Consider the following 9,691-nt stretch of genomic DNA (forward strand, 5'->3'; position numbering starts at 1 on the left):
CTATGTAATATTGAATAAAAAAAGCCTTCCATACTTAAATCTGAACACGTGTAGGAAACTTAGGGAAACTTGGAAACAGCAGGTTTACATCCAGTCGTGTGTAATGAAATGATTAATAATACAGGAGATAAAACACTATATTATTGCTTGTGGATACAGGGGCCGCGGCTTAAATCTTTATGAATCCATTTACAGTTGTTGGCAGACTATAAACGTGAGTATAAGGCCATTTTAAAATTTAATTTTGATTTATCCGTGACGCAGCTTTACCCGCAAACGTCTCTGCGTCCTGTTCAAGTCAGACTGCGCCGCTGACAGCAGGGACCGTTAACTGGTCTGATAAATAACGTCTGTGTTTGTGGACATATAACGTCGTAAACATCGGACTGTAACACAACCGGCTTCATTTCTTCTGTAAAACGCGAGGAGTCGTCGAAAAGCAGGTGAGTTTATTGAAATAACAGCTCGACCTCACAGCTAGCTTAGTAACCGTCCTGTTGTTTATGAGATGAGCTGATGCAGGTTTCCATGCTTACGGTGACTAGCATCGTTAGATAAGTTAACTAGTAGCCCGTTAGCGCGATATCTACCCGGTTTAACAGGGACATGTTAGGCTGCATCAGTAAAGTCAGTATTATCACCGGTCAAGGCTACTTTCTCCTTCAATATAGTGCCCAGTCTCCATGTTAGCATCATTCATGAGACCAACTCAACTTTATTTGCATTAGCAGGTAAACAATATTTGTTTCAACGTTTTTGTGGTTTGGATAAATTACTGCATAGACCCAGCGTGTGTTCTCATGTTCACCTCGTTTAAAACATTCATAGCAGTAACTACCTGTAAATTGAAGACTTAAGTTGAGCTAGTTTATTATATTTGACTAATAACGCCTCAATTAAATAAGCAGTTAACCAGCTTTTTCTCTGTTAGTGTGACTTGAAGGTCATTTAACCTGGATCGATGTGAATGCAGTTATACTCTTGAAGGGTTAATGCGCACAAACCAGTGAGCTCACAGACCTGGGAGTCGGCTTGTTTTAATGTACACTGCAGGCCAAAAGTTTGCAAGAAAGATCAGATTTGTACAAAAAAAAGATCGTAGTTTCATTGGTATACTTTGCAATCACTCATCAGAATATATTTTCACTATAATTGTCAAGTGTTTGTATCTGTACTCTTGTCTCTACTCAGCTGCTTCTTTCTAGACATTTCTGTGGTAGTTACAGAGATGTGGACACAGTTGAGATTTATTGGGATTTTTGTATGCAAACTCTCAAAAGCCAAAAATCTAAAGAGAATAATGCAAACTGTGATTTGTTTTTCACTTTTGCACTGAAGCTGTGACTCTTGTAAATTTTCTCAACTCTGAAACTAAGCCAGTCTTTCGATTGTTAACATTGATTGAATAATTGTAAGAAAGACATTGTGAACAGGAACCTGGAGTTGCTTCCAAACTTGGATGGATGTTTTGTTAGAAAGTAATAGTCCACTGAAACTTGATTACAGAAAAGCATCCAGAGATGCAGGTAAATTATTTTCACCACCTTCGCTGTATAAAGGTGATTAAGTTATTTTTTCACTTATATATTGATTGTTTTAATCTATACAGAAATGACTTCACAAATCCGACAAAACTTCCACCAGGACTGTGAGGCTGCCATTAACCGACAGATAAACCTGGAGCTGTACGCCTCTTGTGTTTATCTCTCCATGGTAAGAAATTCTTTCAAGCCAGCAGCATCACGTATCGTAGCTCAGTGCTAAACCAGTGACAGCAAATGTTTCTTATTCTGTTTCTCTGCTGGATTTTAGGCATACTATTTTGAAAGGGATGACAAATCCCTTCCAAATTTTGCAAAGTTCTTTCACAAACAGTCCAAAGAGGAGCGTGAGCATGCAGAGAAGCTGATGAGTCTGCAGAACAAGCGAGGAGGGAGAATTTTTCTGCAGGATGTGAGGGTATGTAAGGATACTTCCACGACTGGAAACAATGTTGTATTGGAAAACTGGATTAAAGCCTGCAAAAAACACACAATGTCCTCATAATTGCCTAGTCTAAAGTGAAGTCTCCAGATTTTCTTGGACTAAAATTATAATCTAACAGATTAGTGTTGTGTTTTCATGAACTATCTATGTGCCAGAAACCTGATAGGGATGAGTGGGGGAGCGGCCTGGAGGCTTTAGAGTGCGCCCTGCAGCTGGAGAAAAGTGTAAACCAATCCCTGCTGGACCTGCAGAAAATGGCGACTGAGCACAATGACCCTCATGTAAGAAGCAGAGCCAGAGAAATTACAGAATCTGTCATTTTTATTCTGACACTCTGATAAGATGCAACATTTTGTCCTTTTTCTCGACAGATGTGTGACTTCATAGAAACACATTTTCTGGATGAGCAGGTTAAATCCATCAAAGATCTCGCTGACTGGATCTCAAACCTGCACCGTATGGGAGCGCCGCAGAGTGGCATGGCTGAGTACCTCTTTGACAAACACACCATGGCTGAAGAGGGCAGCTAAACAAAGCTGGGACACCAGCCTGACGTCTCCTGCAGATGACAACGTAACGCTGCTTTATTTATATTTGTTAGCTGTTTGAAAAAGCCATAGATACTGTAGCACTCTAAACTGGACTGCTGCAGATATCCCTTAAAGTAAGTCATTGTATTTTACTCATTGTTTTAGGGTTTAAGTAAGTGTTTGCTTCTCTTTGACTATAAAGTGTGAGTGGAGGCTGGTCTGTACCACTGCAACATTTAAGTGTTTGGGAAAGTGTGAATTTCAGCTTTGAATGTTTGTATTTATCTTAAGAGAAGGAAAAATATGTATCTCTTACATAAAATTTCATTTTTTCTGATTTCTCAAAATGTTTGATTTGTTCTTTTGTGGAATACTTCATGCTTGTGCTTCCCTTCAGACAAACAATTGCTCTTTAGTTTAACCCTCGTCCACTCAAAAGCCATAACCTGTGATGAGGGAAGTAGAAGTTTTTTCAGTCACGCGTTTTAATGGTGGAGTGAGTCATTCTAATCCAGTACACTTAATGTCAAATTTAGTGAATATCTTTTCTCAGTCTGTTAGGTGTCCTTTCTGTCTGTGTGTTGAAACATCCTGTGGTGTCCATACACAGCTCTGGCTCTGTGAAAGGGAAAAAAGCAAAGTGGCTAGCTAACCTAACCGCTTCTCTCCTTGCTGTTTCCAAAGAGAAATCACGACCATAAAGCAACTTTTCAACACCACCAGGCTCTGCTTCTTTGCTCATGGACACAGACCGAGACTCACATTGTCCGTCTGGCTGATCTGAAGATGGTGTCTGCAGCTGCCTCTATGGTTCTACTCGCCGGTAAAAACAACGTCAACATCCCACTAGTTTTTACTCAATTCATGTTCTGCTCCAGTGGTGAGAAAGAGACGTTCATTTCCACACTTGTAAGGCCTGAATGCTACTTTTTTCGTCAGCAAGCCCGGTTCTTAGTATTATTGAATTTGGGGGTGAGGACACTGAAGGCTGAGTTGAAATATCCCAAACTCTCAGGAATGGCTTACTCCCCCTTTAAGGAGTCATATTCCAAAAAATGGGACCACAGCCACAAACCCCTCCAGGACATTCTTGTTACACTATGTATTGCTTAAAACAATGTGATTTTTAATGATTTTTATTTATTTATTGCTTACTTTCAATTTTATTTTAATGACAAAGAACCATAACATGTGTCAAGTAATCTTTCTTAAAGAGTACACTGATAGAAACGATGCTAAGACTACCAGAGGTTAAGAATATACACATTTTGGCCTCTTGTGGCTGAGTTTCAGAGGAAACCGGAAAGTATTTCTTATTCCTCCTTTATATGTTGACGGTTAAATCTCTTAAGGTGCTTTTTGCATTACAAGTAGGTTAATTCTTCTGTGAGAGTTCATCAGGAAGGAGAGAATAACTCTGTCTTGAGGCAGGCTCCAGATGGCTGTAAAGCATTTCTAAAGTGACACAGTTCAGTACCTGTTGGTGTGAAGCATGTTGAATACCACACACAAAAAAAAAACAAAAAACAGTGTGTCACACCTTGTTTTCTCAGTCCTGCTCCCTCCCTCCGGCTGCCTTGTTCGCCCCACCGTCCACCAGAACGCCCAGCAGGTCCCCTTCAGCCAATGAGATCCCTGAATCATTGGGTGAGTTTTGCTGATTGGTTTCTTGCTGCGATGGTCCTGAAGTGGAAACAGTGTTCATGTTATTGCTCAGCCCGCCGTTGGTGCCCCCATTGCTCGCCTTCATGTTGGCGCTGAAGTTCCCATGGTTACTGAAATTACCGTGACCTGTACCGTTGCAGAGACTTCCCGTCGTGCCAGCGTTGTTGGTGCTTGTTGCATTAATGCTGCTAGAGCTGCTGTTGGGATTACTGGGATTTGCTGGCGCCGTGCGAGAGGGAGGACTGAACGAGAACACCCTTTCTCCTCCACCTCCTGCCGCCCGAGCACTTGGGGGTCCAGGCTGGCTGTCTCCTGATGGGAGGGTGTCCAGAGTGAGGCGAGGAGGGGGAGGGCGACGAGACAGCAGGCCGTGTCCCGGTCTGAGTTTAGATATCGGACAAAGTTCGGGCGGAGGGTCAGGAAAGGAGAAAGTAGGGGTACTCTGCATCTCACCATCCTCACTCAGCCATGGGAAAGCAGAGGACGGCGGCGGGGGGATGTGGTTAGGTGTGTCAGGAGGAAGAAACTGTGAGCCCACCAGCGGAGGAGCCAGGGAACTGCAGCTGCGATCCCACTCATTCTGGGTTCTCCGGGCGGGTCGAGGTCGGGGCACCGCAGGAGGCACACAGTGGATGGGTGTTTGAGGGCAGCTGTAGAAGCCTGGTCTCTCATATAAAGGCAAAGTGGAGAAGGCGTAGTCTGGATCTCGCTCCTGGTTCGAAGGGTGGCGGCCTTGACTTGGAGTCAGTGGCGCCTCTGGGTGCAGGTAAAGAGGGAAGCGACTTAGTGGAGCTCCTGGGCGGCGGCGCAGCAGAGACACCCGGGAGGAACGAGGGAAGTTTGGGGACTGGACACCAAGAAGACGACCCAGTCCTCCAAGCAGCGGCGTGGAGTAGTTGGCTTCCTCATTTTCTTTGATCTGCTCCAGATTGGACTGAAACTCCATCTCCTCTTTAGGAACACTGGTTTAGATCAAGCAGAAGGTTAACCACATGTGAAGGAGAAGATTCGAGAATTGTCTGCGAGAAAACAAAAACATTAGTGAACCTGATATCCAGCGCTGAGCCCATGAAGGAGGGTTTGCGATGTTCAGCGCTGGCAGTAGTGTAGGGAGGCTGCGGTTCAGATTCATTCCAGTACATGTCCCTCTCAACCAGCGGCAGGTTGTCGTACATCTCATCCACAGACAACAAGGACACCTGGGAGACCACAGCAGGTCAAACAAGACAGCTAAAATACACTGGAAAAATGCCTGTCTCAAAACAAGAAAAAAAAATTATTTCAAGGAACTTGTACCTTGAAATAAGTGAAAAAATCTGCCAATCGAACAAGAGAAAAATGGCTTGGTAAGATTTCTTGAAATAAGATATGATATTTAGAATATTGAGATCTTAAAATTAGCTGGGAAAACTTATTTTAAGCTATATTTTACCAGGATTGTCAAGCTTAGGTGTCTTAAAATCAGCCAGACATGCTAAAAAACAGCAGTTTTTCACTCAAAAATTGATTTTTGCTTTTATGTAACCTTCTAATTTGAGATGTATTAAACTTATTTTGAGTTTTCTTGTACAATACAACTCAAAACAAGTTATTTAAGATGCATTGTCTTAAAACAAGTCCCTCCATCTTGCTGCAATGCCACTTGTTAAGTGAATTTATCTTAAATGGGATGAGACATTTTGACTAAAAATAAGACAAATAGACTTGGTAAGATTTTGAGTTTTTGCAGCGTATGTGGTCAATAAAAGGCAAACATTTTGATTTAGATCCACACCTGCAAATTGCGATCAACGAGCCAGTTAGTTTCAAAGTCATCGTCGTCTTCACCAAAAGGATTTATGAGTTGCTCAGCCACCTGAGACGAAACAAAAGACATCCTCAATAAACATTAGAAGTGGACAAATGAATCGAATTTCTGTGAGTGGATCACATAATTTATCAGCTGTGCCTCACCTTCAGCCAACCAACATAGAAGAAAAACTGCAGCAGGGTAAAAACAGGGAGGTAGAAGTCCAGATCATGACCGGTGTAACCCTGAGCTGGATCCAAGAACTGACGACCAATCAGACAGGCCAGGAAGAAGCTGTAGACTGCTACCGTCGCCACCTAAATAATTAACTTTAGTTAAGTCTGGCAGTGTTCACAACAACCTCAGAGAGAATTTGCAGAGTTAATTTAATTATTTTATTCTCTTTTCATTCATCAAATGCATTGTGATTGACTTAATCATTGCAAGGATTTGAAGAATTACTGTAAGAAAACATAACTTGTATTAGTTTACTGTCATTGTTTTTCATTTGTCATTAGTTTGTGACAATGAATGAAAATGACTGAGTATTTGTTCTAATGCCAAATCATCAGCTATTCTTCAGTTACGGCATACAATGCAGTATCAAAGAAACCTGAGTATAGACAAGAGGCAGGCTGATCCAGTCGTAACCGTACAGCTTCATACACTTTGCCCGTAAACTATTCAACTCCTGAACAGAGGAAAGAAAAAGCACGTAATGTAAAACCAGAAAATGTTTCTTTAGGCCAAGAATTCTTCAAAGTGAAGAAGTTCAGGCTCTTGAGGCCAGCAGACATGAACACCTACAGTGAGGATTGCTGTGAGTGCCACGTCGTTGTTGATGCGACCCTCAGTCCGTGCTCTCAGAGCCAGGCTGACAAACCACATGCAGGGCACCCAGAACTTGTTATGTGGAGATGGCAGATCCTCCAGGTGTCTCAGCTCCTCAGATGTCATCAGACCTGACAGCGAAAATAGAGCGTGGAGATGAAAGCAGCCAAATAATGATTGTTTTGATTTCTGTCACCTGAACTTGTGGTCTCAGTCGCCAAGTAGTTACATGTAGCATACAGAAAGTTCAACCACATCAGATGGAGACAGCAAGTCTGAACTGTTTTGCTTTGGGACCTTTACGTTCTTTACCCTGTATGTCCAAAAGGAACATTTGACTGTTTCTTCAAGACTTTTAAATGACGCAAATTAACCCTCGTGTTGTCCTGCGGGTCAAAATTGACCCGTTTTAAAGTTTGAAAATGTGGGGAAAAAACATATTTTCACAGTGAATCTTCTGATGTCCACATTTTCAACATTTTTGGGAAATCTTTGAACATTTTTTGGTGGAAATAAAGAAATGTTAAAAATGTTTCTTAAGAACATTCACAAAAAAATCAACCAAAATCCAGCGAAATTCGCTGGATTTTGGTTGATTTTTTTGTGAATGTTCTTAAAGAAAATATTAGAAGTTTTACTGATATATGTGTAATCACTTTAGATATTTTTAGGATTTTTTTGGAAGATTTTTACTATTTTTTTGAAAATATTCACAAGAATTTTCTTGCCAAATTTAGGGTTTTTAAAAGAAAAAAATAAAAAAAAACTTTTAAGGGAAACTTTTAAGGAATTATTGGAATTTTCTTCTTGAAGGTTTTGCAAATTTTCAGAAATTTGAGGAATCTTTTGCTGAATTTCTGGATTTTTTTCAGACAAGGAAACAACATTTTTTGGTGCAGGAGAATTAAGTGAGCAGCTTTGGGTGTGCTCTCTATGATAAAACTCCAGGACAATTCCAGTAAGTCTAGCGGTTGAATCACATCATACCTGCTTGCACCAGATGCTCCATGGTGGGGAACCTCTTGTAGACGGCTGTGCTGACAGAGCGGTAGATGAGAACACCAGAGAGGTTAGCGTAGCGCATCAACGTTCGACGGGTCAGTCTGGAGGCCTCGTCAGCACCACGAACATGACCTCCTACTAATGCCGCCAAACGGTCTGGCCAGGGTACATTCTCAAACTGTCCCCACCAACGGGACACCACCAAGGTCACATAGAAACCTGGTTTGAAGACAGTTAAGAATTAGATGGCAGTTTTTAATTATGGTGTTCACAGCAGTTTGGATTAACTTGACAGAAATAAAACCATTAACTAAACTCACCCAACACAAACGACACTGGGATGAGCTCTGCATAGCGGTCACAGTATATTGACAGCTTCTCAAACAGCCTCTTCTGATCGTTGTTTAACACAAATCTGGTGAAAGATACGTGGTAAGTCCTCCAATGCTAAGGAGTTCTGTGGCAAAGACGTTGTGCTGCGCTTACTAGTCAAATATAACTGTGGTTCCCAATCCTTACTTTTGTCAAAACCTTTTTTTCTTGTCAAATATGAGATGTTTATCTTTTAGGACTCTAAAAACTATTTGAAAACTACACTGTTCAGCTCTAACATTAAACCACTGACAGGTGGCTTGAATAATATTGAATGCTCTCCAGATCCTTGTTTGGAGACCACAGCCATAAAATCCCTTACATTTGTTAAGCAAATAAACACAGTGGGAAAAAATGAATGTAGAAAGCTCTGTTCTTCTTGGAAATATTGGGTCCTGGCATTCATGTGGATGTTACCTCGACATGTACCACCCTCCAAAATTTGTTGCAATCATACCACTTCACTGGCAGTAGCGCTTCCCCACAACAGCTACCTCCCTCAGCAGGGTAATGTGCCCCACCACACTGCAAAAACTGCTCAGGAACAGCTCGAGGAACACCACAAAGAGCCCAAGGCCTCCAAATTCCTGGATCTAAATCTAATTGTGACAAACTCTAACCATGGAGATCCCACCCTGCAACCCACACGACCTAAAGGATCCACTGGTGCCAACATCCCAGTGCCAAACACTACTAGACATCCTCAGAGGTCCAGTGTCCCTGCCCTGACAGATCAGAGCTGTTTTAGCAGCAAGAGTTGGACCAACACAGCTTTAGCCAGGTGGCTTTAATGTTGTGGCTGATCAGTGTATAACTGTAACATCATGTCATGACCCACTCATGTCTTTGTGTAAGTGCTGTTGTAAGGATCTCCTAGACATCTACTGACTTGCGTGAAAATTTTTCTCACTTTTAAGAAAATTGTTCTTGCTTATATTTACAACAACTGAAACAAAAACAGACAGTTGATCCTATATTATAGTTGTATTTTTGATATAGTTTTAATCTAACATCTATTAGAAATTAGTTTTGTTGCGGTAAATCTGATGTCCTCAAGATAACTCATAGATACCCAGGAGTCTGAAGATCCTTGTTTGAAGACCACAGCTTTAAAATCTTGTACATTTGTTAAGCAGATAGTGAAAAAAATGTTATTACTGGAGCTGATATTTGGTTATCAGTACTACTCATCTCTATGTCTGCAGATTGCTGGACTGTGTCTCTTCTCAGAGCTTACCTGTAAACAATACTGAAGAAGTAGTAGAGCAGAGTGAAGATGATGAGCTCTCTGTAGAGCAGTTTGTAGATGCTGCCCTTCCATCGCAGGAGCAGATTAAAGAAGGTCCCCAGACCTGCATCAGCAACTCTGCGTGAATATGTCACTGTCATTTCTGCTGCTCGATGCCCAACTTTCTGGCAGACTGTGGCCTGACATGAAGGAGACCAATGGGATGTTTTCTGTGCTTCGTCTGAGCTCAATGTCTGTGATCGACCTCAGTCTCATAAGGCCATGTCT

General features: G+C 41.7%; 2 protein-coding genes across 4 annotated transcripts; one reads left to right on the top strand and one right to left on the bottom strand.

The window, feature by feature from the left end:
* The first annotated feature begins 266 nt into the window (after window positions 1-266).
* fth1b (ferritin, heavy polypeptide 1b) lies at window positions 267-2,853 on the top strand. The gene is made up of 5 exons (XM_023299200.3): window positions 267-443; window positions 1,610-1,713; window positions 1,813-1,959; window positions 2,142-2,267; window positions 2,358-2,853. The coding sequence occupies exons 2-5, from the start codon at window positions 1,612-1,614 to the stop codon at window positions 2,514-2,516; spliced, it is 534 nt and encodes a 177-aa protein (XP_023154968.1). The 5' UTR covers window positions 267-443; window positions 1,610-1,611; the 3' UTR covers window positions 2,517-2,853.
* A 104-nt stretch (window positions 2,854-2,957) lies between these two features.
* best1 (bestrophin 1) lies at window positions 2,958-9,680 on the bottom strand. Of its 3 annotated transcripts, none has more exons than XM_055006975.1 (10): window positions 9,413-9,680; window positions 8,124-8,218; window positions 7,789-8,022; window positions 6,778-6,932; window positions 6,584-6,661; window positions 6,135-6,287; window positions 5,956-6,036; window positions 5,229-5,380; window positions 4,314-5,143; window positions 2,958-4,199 (listed from the first exon to the last, which is right to left on the bottom strand). In XM_055006975.1, the coding sequence occupies exons 1-10, from the start codon at window positions 9,562-9,564 to the stop codon at window positions 4,066-4,068; spliced, it is 2,064 nt and encodes a 687-aa protein (XP_054862950.1). In that variant the 5' UTR covers window positions 9,565-9,680; the 3' UTR covers window positions 2,958-4,065. The 3 variants fall into 3 exon arrangements, with proteins under 3 accessions (XP_054862950.1, XP_054862944.1, XP_054862939.1); XM_055006969.1 differs by having other exon boundaries at window positions 4,302-5,143; XM_055006964.1 differs by having other exon boundaries at window positions 2,958-5,143.
* Window positions 9,681-9,691: the final 11 nt, after the last annotated feature.

Source organism: Amphiprion ocellaris, chromosome 3, assembly GCF_022539595.1.
Source record: "Amphiprion ocellaris isolate individual 3 ecotype Okinawa chromosome 3, ASM2253959v1, whole genome shotgun sequence".
In the NCBI taxonomy this organism is placed as follows: Eukaryota; Metazoa; Chordata; class Actinopteri; family Pomacentridae; genus Amphiprion; species Amphiprion ocellaris.

What these genes read in the sequence shown, in the direction of transcription:
- fth1b (XM_023299200.3), top strand. Translation starts at nt 1,612, where the DNA reads ATGACTTCACAAATCCGACAAAACTTCCACCAGGACTGTGAGGCTGCC. An exon ending in CTTGTGTTTATCTCTCCATG is followed by an intron (nt 1,714 to 1,812) that starts GTAAGAAATTCT and finishes GCTGGATTTTAG; the next exon opens with GCATACTATTTTGAAAGGGA. An exon ending in CTGAGCACAATGACCCTCAT is followed by an intron (nt 2,268 to 2,357) that starts GTAAGAAGCAGA and finishes TTTTCTCGACAG; the next exon opens with ATGTGTGACTTCATAGAAAC.
- best1 (XM_055006964.1), bottom strand. Translation starts at nt 9,564, where the DNA reads ATGACAGTGACATATTCACGCAGAGTTGCTGATGCAGGTCTGGGGACC. An exon ending in CCCAGTGTCGTTTGTGTTGG is followed by an intron (nt 8,023 to 8,123) that starts GTGAGTTTAGTT and finishes TCTTCAAACCAG; the next exon opens with GTTTCTATGTGACCTTGGTG. An exon ending in GGAGCATCTGGTGCAAGCAG is followed by an intron (nt 6,933 to 7,788) that starts GTATGATGTGAT and finishes TTTCGCTGTCAG; the next exon opens with GTCTGATGACATCTGAGGAG.